Raw genomic sequence first — 14,417 nt, 5'->3', positions numbered from 1 at the left:
GTTTCAAGGTATACCCTACGCTGAAAGTCCTACAGGAGAAAATAGATTTGCAGTAAGTTTTCTCTTTAACTTTAAAAATAGTTGTTTATTTCCCTGTCCCTTGTTTTTATTACAATATTTCTACCGACATGACAAGCAACTTTATTAAAGTGGTTTTCCTTGTTAAGGGCTCCTGATACTCTCCTAATATAAGTTGTATAATATTAGTCTCATTCAGAAAACGAATAAAATTAATCTAGTATGGTTCTACTTACAATAAAATCTCCTAGCCTTAGATTATGGATTGGTCTCCGCGCGCGCTACGAATCCATAATCTAAGCTCCTAGCAAAATCCTAACCCATAATCGTTTTGTACAGCCACCAATCCCGAAGAAACCTTGGGCAGATATACTCGATGCCACTCGTGAAGGACCAGTTTGTCCACAAATATATATGGTGTATAACAGGTCACAAATGAACGAAGACTGTTTATTCATAAATATTTATGTACCAGCTAACACAACAAATAAATTAATGCCTACTCTAGTGAATATCCACGGGGGTGCATATTCCATACTATCGGGAAATATTGACTACATGTATGGGCCACAGTTCTTATTACAAAAAGACATTATTTACGTATCAATGAATTTCAGGTGAGTTTGATAAAATGCGTCTATAGTATTCAGAATGAATAATAATAATTAAAGACTAAGATGAGCCAACTCTGAGCCAAACCTTATCAATTGATGTTCGTACTGTACACTAAGTAAATACAATATTATAATTATGCAGACATAATGATTATATTATCATTTATATACAGGGTGTAATCGTTAAGTGTGCACAGGCGATTATTCCGTAACTATTGCAGATATCAAAAAACTTTATACTGACATCGAAAGCCCTTTACCATGAGTAAAATGACAATAATAACTTTTTAAAAATAAAACGGGAAATATCCAAAAAATTTACACCAAACACTCCCATACATTTAGTATGAGATATGACTATCCTAAACATGTAATATGAAAAATTTTGGTTCTTTTTTTGAATTTGTGCTTAAATTACTTCGCAAATTTTAATAAAAATTAATTTAGAAACTGTAAACAGAGCTCGATGTGGAATACAATGTTATTCCAAAACGAGGACGTCACTTCGAACATTTGCTTTGAACACAAAATGTATGGAAAATTCAATGTATGGGAGTGTTGAGTGTATTCAGTGTATTTAAAATTTTATAAATAAAATATACCTACCTAATAATATATAAATAAAATTGAAGTGTCTGTTTAGCATTTCAAGGTAACTGTGATTTCGCAAACGAGTCGAGTCGAGCTAAACCCAATTTTTTTTTCTTTCTCATCTTTCTTTTTATCTTTAAAACTGAAATACTTACTGAAACTCTTTCTCTGGAAGGTACCTCACTCTTTTTTGATTGCAATTAACGCAATTTTAGTTTTTAGATTACATGCATTTGGATTTTTATCACTTGACATTAACGAAGCTACAGGAAATGCTGCAGTTAAAGATATCATACTTTCGTTACAATGGGTAAAACGAAACATTATTTATTTTGGTGGAAACAATAAACAGATAACATTAATTGGTAACAGCTCCGGAGCTTCGTTAGTACATTTATTGATGTTTTCAAAAAAATCAACAGGGCTTTTTCACCAAGTAATACTTTTAAGTGGTACAACGCTAGGGCGCAGATTATTTTCCAAGTACCCTAAGTATATTGCATTTCTATTAGCACAGGAGCTAAATATAAAAGCAAACAATTCAAGGGATTTAGTACGCAAACTAAAAGAAACCGACGCCTTTGACATAGTTGATGCTTACACACGTATGAAGTATGGCGACCATAATATTTTAAGAACATACTCAACGCTTGCTCCATGTGTTGAAATAAACTCTACAGAAGCAGTAATAAACGTTGATCCGTTGAAAGTATTGAACGAAGGATTACCACAAAATGTGAGAGTTATTACAGGATTTAACACAAACGAGGCACTTTATATGTTACCGCACATATTGAAGAATTATAAAGAACTTTACAAACTGATACAGAACCCCGAATCTCTTATACCGTCAGATATAGAATATCCACATGGCTCTCCAAAAGCAAAGAAACTGGCAGACTCTATATTGGAATTTTATTTTGGAAAAACCAAGCGGACCGGCAATGATTCTTCCATATCTCAACTACAATGTTTAATCGAATACATTACAGATATACAGTATATTTATTCTATTGATTATTGGGTCAAAAAGCATAAGGCTCGAAATGATAGTAAGGAATTATTTCTTTATGAATTTGCATTTGATGGTGAATTGAATTGGGCAAAGTGTAATTATGGTATACATGCCTCAGGCGTAGCACATGCAGATGAGTTGGGATACATCTATTTAACTGCATGTACTAAGCGTTATTTTGACGACAGTATTATGGAAAAGAGAACAAAACGAATGTGGCGTGTAATGCAAGATTTATTCAGTAACTTTATCAAATTTGGGTAAGATAATAAATCTCCTATTAGCTTGTCATCATCTATCAATGTTGGCTTTGGATTACGAAAAAAATAATGTAACAAAGGATAAATATTTCTTTAACTGATTAACAGTTTTTGTCATTACTTTTCCACATTAATATTTTTAATTTTTTTTTCTTTTTAAAAAAGTGATCTCAAATAACTCACCCTCTATATTATATTGAAAATAAAATTACGTTAGACGCAAGGATTTTAATTTTGTTGGACGTTCTTTGTTTCATTTATAAACTTTTTGTAAAGTTAAATGTTATTTTTTTTAAATAGGAATCCGACCCCTCCGGACTATGGCATAATTTGGCCGGAATATGGTAAAAACAGAAATTATGTTCGATTAAATGACGTAATTGAAGTATTACAATGTCACACAGCTAAAAGAGCGAAAGGTATGAAATTTTGGGATGATGTGTATAGTGAATACAAAGATTATGTTAAAAATGGAGGTGTTTTGGAAATAAATATGATGCCCTAAAATACTATACTTGTTTAACTTTTTCCATTAAACTAATTCATATTTAATACTTATGAGAAATTTTCAAATCATTGAATTGATCTAAAATTCTCTATGTTTGGTACATTGATTTCAGATAAAAAAGAAAACCCTAAAATAATTTTAAATTAATTTATTTTTTTCACCATAATTTTAATTTTAACACACTATCTTACGCACTAAGTTCAGCAATGTTAACTTTCTCTCTTGCTTCTTGAAAAGCGGCTATAAGAGAGGCTAATTCTATCCGCTCGCTACAACCACTCGCGAGACGAGCTTCCGAATCTGCCATCTTTATAAGCAATGATATCAGCACTTCGGGAGGTAATTTCACTGAAAAAAAATAATGTTCAATTTTTTAATGAAATTAGTAAATAAATGAATAATTTATTTGCAATTAAACGTGGTATATAATTAATTTAGTATTACAGCATGTTCATAAACAAAAAAAAATATTTTTATACACGAATTTAAAATAATGCATATTCTATGATACTTACATCTTTGAATAATCGTGTGAATCTCTGTCAATATATCACCCAACGCCAAACCCTTAGCTATTTTTAAATCTTGAATATCTGGTAGAAATGTTTTAAGGACACAATGCTTTTACAATAATTAAATGAGAAGCTAATAAAATTTATCTAATATATCCCAATATAGATAACTTGAACAAACTTAAATCAACCACCTATATTTTACTTTGTTTCTTTTTTATTTCATCAAACCCACGTTGAACCAATTGCTGTAAATGTGTATTGCAAAAAGAATGATCAAAATCAAACCGCAATCTCAACCATACATTCGAATATAAAACTAAAAAGACGTGTGGCACTCGGGGACTGCCGCGGTAAAGGTATTGCATAGCATGCGTTCAAGCCACAGCTCCGTGCCCGTCGGAGTGGGGAGCGTGAGGTTTTTTCGTTACGGAATTTTTGGATTCGGTCCCCGCGCTCAAAGCCCGCGATAGAAGCTATACAATAGCTTAAAAAAAAACTAAAATATGTATTTGACGTAACATAAAAAAGAGCGTGTGTGCCGAGCACACGTGTCTGAAGTGGAACTTCCTTGGCAAGTTTCAAAGATACCAAAATCGTCGCCTTACTCCATGACGTAACGGTATTGGCACGACCTTGAAATTTTTCTATCAACGCGCCAAAAAAGTTTCGCTTCAAAAAAATTCATAACTTTATAATTAAAATAATGAAAGGATACGTTTAAACGAAGCAGCAAAATCATTTTCATTAAGCAGCCAATTGAGAATGTTGTTAATATCGGAACGCAGCGGATGCCCCACGCAGGTGTACACGTTGTCCTCTGTGACGTCACGGTACGCGAGCCACGTGCTCTGCAGTGTGTTCAGCACTTTACGCATGTCGCCACCGGATAGAGTCAATAAAGCTTTGATTCCATCGTCCGTTATTTTTACACTGAAATTAAAGATATGGTTTATGAATGGAATGGGTAGCAATAACTTAATGTAATGAAATATAAGAGTTTAATAACATTAGGGAACACATTACAAGAACAAATTCGGAAATAGGAATCAAACTACAGGTATGACGTCCATAAATGCCGAGAAAAAGATGGGATGGGATTTTTTTAAATTTTACAAAGAATATAGGCATAGATTGCGACTGGTTTGGGGACAACATTACTGGGAAATCCTCATTCAAATTCATCAAGTCATATATATATCAAGAAAAACTTACTTTTCTTTTTGTATGATTTCTTGTAATCGGGGGACTATTTGATTCTGCTGAAGAGGTGCAAAACGGAAGCGAGTACATCTCGATTGCAGAGCCGGAATGATCTTGCCCAAATAATTGCAAATTATACAAAATCTCACATTCTCCGTATATTTTTCGATTACTGTGAATAAAAAAATCCTATTTTTATTTCAAATAAATGTATATGCATTTACAAATTATATAGAAAAAAATATTATTTTATTAGAAAAGCATTCATGAATAGTATGCAGAACGATAATGAATATTAAAGATTAATAACCATGTCCCATAAAAAAAAGGAAAAATTTAATGAGGTAGGTTGGTTATTTAGTTATAATAAAACCAGTAACTATTATTAAGCATTTATTTATTATTGTAATTCACAAACAGATGACGATTCTTTTCTTTGAACTTTCCTCAACGACTTTCTGCTCATTATTAGAGGTAAAGCTATTTCTTCTTTTTGAGGAACCTGACTAATTTGAATTGGAGTGACTGATTGTTTTTCATCAGGAGCTAGAATTGAAGACACCTTGGAACCCAACACATGCGCTACTAAACTTGTGAATGCTATGTTCACCTGAAATTAAAAATATATAAAACAAAATTTCATTTATAAAAATTGCATACTTATGATAAGTTAGAAACATACAGAACAATAAATACTATTTGATGTTCAATTACCAATTCTCCAGTTCTAGCAGAACCTTTAAAGCTCTCCAAGCCATATTTGGTAGCAAACTTTTGTACACATGATAATCTCACTGCTCTCTGGTGTTCCAAATCAGACTTATTGCCAAAAAGAGCCATACAAGGCTTCTTAGTCTCATTTTTATAAATTTCCTGTACTTTACTTATCCATTCATCTAATCTCTCAAAACTTTGTAAGTTTGTTAAATCATAGACAAATATAATAATCTGAAAATATATTAAATGTTATGAAAAATTTGTGCAGTTTTATTAAACAGTTACCTATAATAATATCCTAGATTCAACTGCTTGATGCAAGAAACAATAATGAATTACATCAGTAATCTTATTTAAAACTAGCGCCTAGCGGTCCACCCCGGCTTCGCCCGTGATACATATTTCGCAATAAAAAGTAGCCTATGTCCTTTCTCGGGTATCAAAATATCTCCATACCAAATTTCATGCAAATTGGTTCAGTAGTTTAGTCGTGATTGAGTAACAGTCAGACAGACAGAGTTACTTTCACATTTATAATATTAGTATGGATAACAAGAAATTGACAAAAATTACTCTGGAAAACTAGCGTTTAAACTACATTATCTGTTATTGAACCTTGATTTAAGATGTAACTAACATCTGATGCATACAAATAATTAGTAAGCATTGAGGTAGCTAGTGAATTTCCGGCAACATCACATAGTTGTAGCGGCACTGCTGGTCTGAGGCCCAAGCATTGACCTGCAGTCACTTCCGCTCCATGAGTGCTGGTTGGAGCTGTTCCAGACCCTCCCAAGTATCTGTTACACAGACTTGTCTGTAAGAAAAATTTATATATTCAATAATAAATAAACACTTGAATACCTGTAACAGATTCCAGACCACTACAAAACCAACCTTAACAATTTATTAATCCTCTATTATAAATTGAATTACAAAACCAATACTTACCATAACTAAGATTATCTATATTTTATTATCTATACTGACATTATAAAGCTGAAGAGTTTGTTTGTTTGAACGCGCTAATCTCGGGAACTACTGATCCGATTTGAAAAATTTGGTGTTGGATAGCCCATTTATCGAGGAAGGCTATAGGCTAATATCATCACGCTAAGACCAACAGAAGCAGAGCCACATGAGTGAAACTGCGGAGCGCAGCTAGTTTAGAATAAAGTATGTACTTACTTTACCAGTTGAGGGTTCACCCAGAACTGTGATCTTTATTGTTCTTCCTTCATCTTCACCCTCAATTGTTTCAGACATGTTCACATTAATTTATTTAAATAATACTTAATGAATAATACATTCACTCCTTTGATTTGTGGATTACATTTTAAATATAAATATTTAACACAGTTCATTAAATGATTAATATGTAATGTTGTGCCTTTGTGTTTCTATGGCAACAGTGAGAACACAATACAAAATATCATACAATAGAACCTTGCTTATATTATGGATGTATTAAATATTATTTTTTTCAATTTCATTTTCATTTTAAGTGTAAAGTGAAACCATTATTTAGGTTAATTGTACAAATTATGCAATAACCACTAATAAATTATATACACAACAAATATGTTAAAAGATAATAAATAAAAATTCTCATAACAATATTATTATTTTTTCTGTTAAATGGCAGTATAATCAAAGTATGAAATGCTATGTACTCACTTCTTCTTAAAGCATTCTGTGCATCATTAGTCATAGCATCAGCTTCATCCAGAATTATAAGTTTTGGACCTGCTTTAAATATAGTTCTTGTAGATGCAAAACTCAAGATTTGTCCTCTTACTATGCCAATACCTCTATCATCTGAAGCATTTAATTCCAAAACCTTAAAAATGAAATATATTATTTCATAAATATATTTAATTATATAAAAAAAAACTACTCTGCATTGGTATAGTTTGCCACAGTAGGTATATGAAAGAAAAAGTTACAGGATGGTAATAGAACATACTTTTGCTACATTTTCAAAACTTACCATGGAATTGAACTGTTGTGGTGTGTACATCTGTTTAGCACATGCAAGAATTGTTGATGTTTTACCAGTGCCTGGAGGTCCATAAAATAACAAGTGTGGTAATTGATTCTGTTGCATAAACTGATTAACTGAAATATTAGAAAATTATAAAGAAAATTAAATAAACATAAAATTATAAAGTAAATATGTAACCTGTGACTCATCTTGCTTCTGTTCTGTATTGTATTTTTATGATGGAGAAATGTCCTTACAGTTCTCAATAACATACATATATCCGTTATTATTACAAACTAATAGGGGACCATATTCTTACTTGTTTTAATTATATCATCGTGAGATACTAAGTCTTCTAATTTTGATGGGCGATACTTTTCAACCCTGGAAATAAAGTAGGTAATTATAAATGAAATTTAAAATAAAACTGAAAATTTACAATGAAAATAAAAATATTATATTAAACTACGTACCACGGCAAATTTGGTGAAGTTTGACCTACAGTCATTTTCAGCGATTTTGTCTAATTTTCTAATAGTATTCGTTATTACTTATTAGTTTTATAAATAGAAAGTATTCGTTAGCTATTTATTTTTTTCAACAACGCGCGATTATTTTTTTAGTTTGACATTGACAATAGCAGACATTATAATAGTAGAATTTTGACGTTACATGTGCCAATGATTGACATGACGTGTTGATTGCCATCAAAGAGTATAATGTATATATAGCTGGATTGCCATTCACGGACTGACTTTCTACATGTTGGTGTCATTCATGGAAGTAAAGAATTAATAACAAAAAATCATACTGTGAAATCACATTTCAATATTGAGGTATATTATAGGCGGCACTTAATTGTATCGCTGAGACCTGAGGAGGAGATTACTGCGAATGGTTACTGTCGTACCCGTAGTGCAATTATTACTCAGACACCTTATTTCTAACATAATATGTACGCAGGTTCGAAACAGCTCAAAAAAGAATTGCCGCTATGTATACCAATAGGTATATCTAAAGTGCCATAAGGAAGAAGACAGAATATAATATGGCTCGGAGAGAAAGGGTTTAAAGTCTTTCACAAATATACATACCTAAGGAAATTGTGTAATGCCAATGAATGGTTTTTTTTTATTTAATTTATAAAGTTTAAAAGACCAACATCCCAAACAATATAATAATAATAATGTGATATAATTTATTCACCAGGTTTTTCTTAGTTGACAAATGATTTAGGGTTACCAAAAGTCATTAAACATAGACACATTAAAAAAAGTTTATTAAGGTTCCAATTATACTATCTTTTAATGTTACGAGCTATATATTCTTCCATTTCCATTCTGGACAAGCCCGTTTTTATGTGGCTATCGAATATGGCACTGGCCGCATCTTCCCATGGCCACATGACTCTGTTTTTGTATGCAGAAATCATATCTAACGCGGCGTCGCTGGGAATGAAGAAATCACTTTTGGGCTTTCCGTCTTTACCGATGCGAAAGTAATATTTTTTCCCATGTGATTTAGACATCTGTCCAGACCATGGTTCTGAAAAAAAAAACATTTTCAAATGATTTACTATGAGGAAACTTACAAACAACAAGGCATAGAAAGTTTACATACCTCTAATTTCTTTTATAAATAGTACAGAACCAACAACATAAAACATGTCATTCCTATGATTTCTTTTTGGTATGTCTATGGTAACAGCTTGCTTTATCCTTTTCATGGATCGATATTCTAAATTGGCTACAGCAGACGAAAATGATTCCAAATTGAAAAACCGCTTACAGCGTATTGGCAAAGTATGACCATCAAATGGTTTTTCCAATGCTGTGCAAAATAGAGCACATTTATTTATCCTGTACAAAACAAAATAATATAAAAAAAAATAAAAAAGTGAATTAAAATTAAAAAGAAATAAAAAAAAAATTCTGTTTATTGAATCCTTATTTTGTTACACAATACTGAAACAGAGTGTTAAACGGTATAATTTGATAAAATTTGTATAAGTTTTCAAAACCTTACCGATCACTTAGTGGCAAATATGATATATCCTTTCCGCCCAGTATAAGAGCATCAATCACATGTAGAGCTTTAGTGTGCATTTGCTTACTACCTTGACCACGAAATTCTTTCACTATCTAAAAAACACACAAATGAAATATAGTATTACCTAACCTACCTAGTACAATTGATTAAATATTAAATAAAACTCATATAAGACTTTTGAATTTTGATATTGGGTTATAATAACATTTGAATATTTCAATTCATTAAATCTAGTAATTGTACAGCATCGTAAAATTATTTAGCTGATTAGATCAAAGATTAATAGATTAGCAGGCATTATTAGTAAGTATATTATTATAAAGAATGGTACCTCTCCATAAAGTAATGTATTTGCAGGTAGGGTAATTTGTAAATCAGCAACGATTTTCCAATTTGTTCCATCCAATTGGTAGACACGTTTACCGCCGCAACCTGGCACATTACAACAAACAAATTTAATATCACAATAGCATACAAAACAACAAGCAGTATACTAAACATTGTACATACCAATAAACATTCTTAAATCTTGACTGCCTTTACCACTTGTAAGGAATGTTAAATGCCAATCATAAGCATTCTTTAATAAGCCCAAGTCACCTACGGTTTCAATGTATTGCGGTTGTTTATTCAATACAGCATTTTTAAATGCAAATGCATTATTGGAATCAGGTGGTGGATTTCGTAATTTGCTCAGCAAACTGAGCATTGTATCATCAGGACCTCGACGCTCAGGTTGAGTTCTTACTTTATCTGGTAACTATTTCAAGAGAAACAAAAAATAATAATTATCAGTGAATTAGAAATCAATTTATCTGTTTCTTTGGTAGTGTAATGTTCTGATGATATACATATTTCGCTTCATTACACTATAAAATTGTTGAACATTACGTTGAATATCAAATATGCATGGTCTACCATCAACACAAATATATGGCCACATAATTGTATAACCTTGTTAGATTATGGAGTTTCAACATAAGAGCACCTGGGTAGCATCTTTAACAGCATCTACAACAATTTTTGTAGTAAATTGCTTGTGTCTTAATTGAGCTCTTTTTTTTAATAAATCAGCATTCGGAATTCAGGACTTCAATCTTGAATCTCTATGTAGAGATGCATACTAAATTGGTGACATTTTATGGGTGTAAAAAAATGTGCCAGGCTATAATATGTTTAATGTACATACCTCTAATAGGGTTTATATATGCAATCATTTTATAATTTTTTCCTATTTTTTATACAATTATTGCACAAACAAACACTAAATCAAATTATATGCTAATATCCCAAGTCCGTCCAACAGCTATTCAGAAAAGGGATAATTTTTATTTTTACATTTATATCAGCCAGAAAGAAAACTTACTTGCCACAATTCCAGACACTGTTCTCTCATGTCAGCTTGGCAAGCTTCTTTCAAATCTTTATTTTTACTAAATTCAGCTAGTTTTAATAAATTCTTTATTTGTTTTTCACCCAGACTGGAAAGAAATAACAACAGAATAAATAACAATACATAAAATACAAAAACAAAAACATAAAATTTATTTATTGAGACTAGATGTGTTACTTTGTTAAAATAATTACTTATACCACCTTATACAAACTACTACTCACACACAGTTGCTCTTGTATATATACTCATAGAAAGCTTGATCTTCCATGATCACTGACAAGGGAACAAGCTCAGTTATATCTTCCCCTCTATCAAGTTCACTCCAAAGCATTGAATTAACTGAATAAAGATGTGTTTCTGCTGCCTCCGTTCCAAATTTCTTCCACATGCATACTAAGTACCTTTCAGAATTGGCTGGCCTTGATGTTACTGGTTTGAATATACAAACTAAAAAAATTCATTTCATTAAATGTATGTATATTTTAATTGCAGTATAGTAACAATATCTTCATACAAAAATAGGAAATATAAGGAACACAACAAACAAATGTTAATATTTTTAGTACTTTTATGTGAACTTATTAATTTAATTTTAACCCATTGAGCCCCAAGCGGCCCGATTGGTCCCAGACACAATAGATTTTCTATTGTGTCTGTGGTTCCGGGGCCTGAGTTATAAAATAAAATTAATAAGAATTAAAGATGTGTATAAAATAGCTCACCTTTTTCAAAACATCTGTACATTATGTATATGAGACCAACACTAAACTTTGTAAAGACATCAAATAATTTGACAACAAAATGTCCACCAGTTCTGACAAGCATCAAAGCAGCAAGGCATTGACAAAGATATAATTGTTTCGATAATATTTCTTGCAAGTTCTCTTGTCCAGTTACCGAAAATCCCTACAAAAACAATTTATAATATTTTTATTGTTTCCAAAAAAAGTACTCTATTCACAACATTCATTTTTTTTAATATCTACTAACACCATCTGCCATGAGGAAATGAACACCTATATCATCTGTTTGATTCAAAACAAAATCCTTGAGAGACATCAAATTTGCTGGATTAAATATGTTTCCATCATTTTTAACTCCATAAAAAGTATTAAAAGTTTCTGGAGTACCGGCATAAAAATCTGACAGTTTAAAATCATTTGCTCCCTTTAATGTGAATCCGAATCCTGAAAATGAAATATTTTCTCAAGATGATAATAACTTTAAAAATTTATCTAAGTATACATAATATATAATAAATCAATAAATAAATAAATTAATTTTACCTTTAGCCGCCCAACCCTTTTTAAACAGAACATATTCAGAAAATCCACCAGGACCAGCACAGACATCAGCAAAATATAAAATTTCCTTATCATTAACAAGTGGCTCCCCATTTTGCTTCTTAGGATTTGTAAACATGAAATCAAAAACTGCATCTATGTTAGCCATTTTTACTGCAGCTCTATTCAAAAATATTACAGATCCAATGGTCTCATATGGATTACTTCTAAATCTTGCATTTCTCAGATCTTCATCATCAAGAGTGTCAAATATTGTCTGAAAAATAAATGAATGCAGTTTTAAAACATTTAGAATTAATAGCACTTGTAAAGGTTTTAAAATACAATTTTAACAGTTGATATACAGGGTGTAATTGTTAAGTGTGCACAGGCGATTATTCCCTAACTATTGCAGATATCAAAAAACTTTAAACTGATATTGAAAGCCCTTTAGGTACCTAATGAGTAAATGACAATAATAACTTTTTAAAAATAAAACGGGAAATATCCAACAATTTTACATCAAACACTCCCATACAACAAAATTGATAATATACTCAACCTTAGCATTTATAATGCCTTGAAGTATGTTTGGGTCAACAAATTCTGTTTCATCCTCCATATTTAATTTTTTAGACCCCTTTTTCAACCATTCTTCAAGAATGTCTCCTGTTAATGTATCTTCTGGTGGTGTAGGCATCCATATCTAATAAACATAACAAAATAAATAACCTAAAATAAGAGTAAATAAAAGAGACTTTAAAAATACAAATTGAAAACTTACTACTTCTTCCTTTGCCTCAGCATTTGCTTCATCAGGAGACCATTTAAAATCTCTTGGAACATCACCAACTAGAGATGGTTTCAAGCCCAACCCTCTACGACCCTTTTGTGTAGATGCCTCAACTGGTTCAACTCTACCATGTTCAAATTTACCTAAACCTCTACCAGGTTTGTAACCCATGTTGCTCATCATTCTTTTAGACTTTTCAGAATATTCACTTTTGAATGCCTCATCTTTTCCATCAGTATCTGCTTTTTTGTTATAAAATGATCCTTCATTGTTAGCATGAAAACTTGCACGCATTGAAAGATCATCATTATGTTCAAAACCAGGTCTAAAGTCATCATTATACCCATCATTAGGAGATGAGCAATTTTCACTTAAACTACTCTGACTTAATCTTTTATTTCGATCTGATGTTTTTTCTGCAAAATTAATCTTAGTTTTTGGTCTTTCTCCAACATCTGAATTACAGTCAGAGTAGACTTTTTCCTTTGTTTCGTCATCTGAATCTTGAAGAGCTGGAAACATAATTCAAAAACTAATCAGAATATAATATATGTGCCTGACTTTTTAGGTAAATACAAGCAAGCAAATTCTATCAAATAACAAGATGTAGGGAATATTCATAAATTGAATGTTACTTATTTTTACAAAAATTTATAAACCTGAGCCGTGAGAAGTTGTTGAAGAAGCACCACATGTGTCCGAACGGCGCCTTTTGGCAGGAATTGAACTTTCATCACTGCTTGAACCATCGTCAGATGGATCTAGTAATAAAAAGTATATATTTCGCTTGTTGATTTTCTATTGTTATATTATAACAAAACACTTTTAAGCATTTATTCTCCTTTTACTTACCGGATAAATTCATTTTTTCACAATTATCTTATTAATTTAAGTAAAAACGATGAATAAATTAATACAAGTTTAGCCTGAGTATTGTGCTTATTATTACAGTTCAAAAATTTACAAATACCTAGTATAATTATAAACTTTATTTTCTTTTTAAGTACTATGAGAAATATATATTTACATTAGCAGAGTTTTAATTAATAACAAATTATCAATATTTTGTTACACTTACACGCGATACATTTGATCAATCATCAATTTCTTTTTTGACAGACAACAGAACAGATTACAGAAACTCAGAACCACAGACTGCAGACAGGAGTCAGCTGTCAGAACAATGAACATTCACATTGGCAGCAGTGTTAGCAACCTGAAGCGAACCGATTATTGTACCAGGGGCGTAAAATTATCGTAAAGGAGAATGGCGAAACTGGGCCTAACTGTTACAGAAATCATAATATATTTAAAATTCATTATGTTATTTTTAGTAATTCTTGGTAAAATATTTACTTCTGATTCTATGGGAAAACAAATCTTTGAAAAAAAAGATAATGTGTTCACTACCGGCATTGTTATTTAGATTTCTATGACTACCGGTCTTATCAAGCAGAGATTGTCAGTGTTGTCA

The 14,417-nt window shown here is 31.3% G+C and overlaps 4 protein-coding genes across 4 annotated transcripts; 1 reads left to right on the top strand and 3 right to left on the bottom strand.

Moving 5' to 3' along the window:
- Window positions 1-1,161: 1,161 nt before the first annotated feature.
- LOC123696232 (juvenile hormone esterase-like) lies at window positions 1,162-3,003 on the top strand. Its single transcript, XM_045642305.1, has 3 exons — window positions 1,162-1,179; window positions 1,399-2,498; window positions 2,799-3,003. Exons 1-3 carry the CDS (start codon window positions 1,162-1,164, stop codon window positions 3,001-3,003), a joined length of 1,323 nt encoding a protein of 440 aa, XP_045498261.1.
- Window positions 3,004-3,139: 136 nt separating this feature from the next.
- LOC123695953 (replication factor C subunit 5) lies at window positions 3,140-8,073 on the bottom strand. Its single transcript, XM_045641905.1, has 8 exons — window positions 7,896-8,073; window positions 7,742-7,806; window positions 7,429-7,556; window positions 7,116-7,278; window positions 4,734-4,893; window positions 4,237-4,451; window positions 3,522-3,599; window positions 3,140-3,354 (listed from the first exon to the last, which is right to left on the bottom strand). The coding sequence occupies exons 1-8, from the start codon at window positions 7,928-7,930 to the stop codon at window positions 3,194-3,196; spliced, it is 1,005 nt and encodes a 334-aa protein (XP_045497861.1). The 5' UTR covers window positions 7,931-8,073; the 3' UTR covers window positions 3,140-3,193.
- LOC123695957 (ras-related protein Rab-28-like) lies at window positions 4,903-6,787 on the bottom strand. Its single transcript, XM_045641909.1, has 4 exons — window positions 6,627-6,787; window positions 6,076-6,255; window positions 5,436-5,669; window positions 4,903-5,331 (listed from the first exon to the last, which is right to left on the bottom strand). Exons 1-4 carry the CDS (start codon window positions 6,702-6,704, stop codon window positions 5,122-5,124), a joined length of 702 nt encoding a protein of 233 aa, XP_045497865.1. The 5' UTR covers window positions 6,705-6,787; the 3' UTR covers window positions 4,903-5,121.
- Window positions 8,074-8,684: 611 nt separating the features above from the next.
- LOC123695944 (cap-specific mRNA (nucleoside-2'-O-)-methyltransferase 1) lies at window positions 8,685-14,035 on the bottom strand. Its single transcript, XM_045641887.1, has 14 exons — window positions 13,796-14,035; window positions 13,603-13,704; window positions 12,935-13,455; window positions 12,713-12,856; window positions 12,154-12,427; window positions 11,858-12,054; window positions 11,590-11,773; window positions 11,089-11,314; window positions 10,838-10,952; window positions 9,982-10,231; window positions 9,803-9,903; window positions 9,448-9,563; window positions 9,043-9,281; window positions 8,685-8,967 (listed from the first exon to the last, which is right to left on the bottom strand). The coding sequence occupies exons 1-14, from the start codon at window positions 13,806-13,808 to the stop codon at window positions 8,720-8,722; spliced, it is 2,730 nt and encodes a 909-aa protein (XP_045497843.1). The 5' UTR covers window positions 13,809-14,035; the 3' UTR covers window positions 8,685-8,719.
- Window positions 14,036-14,417: the final 382 nt, after the last annotated feature.

The sequence above is a fragment of the Colias croceus genome, chromosome 12 (genome assembly GCF_905220415.1).
Source record: "Colias croceus chromosome 12, ilColCroc2.1".
In the NCBI taxonomy this organism is placed as follows: Eukaryota; Metazoa; Arthropoda; class Insecta; order Lepidoptera; family Pieridae; genus Colias; species Colias croceus.
This window is presented reverse-complemented; position numbering and strand designations above follow the sequence as displayed.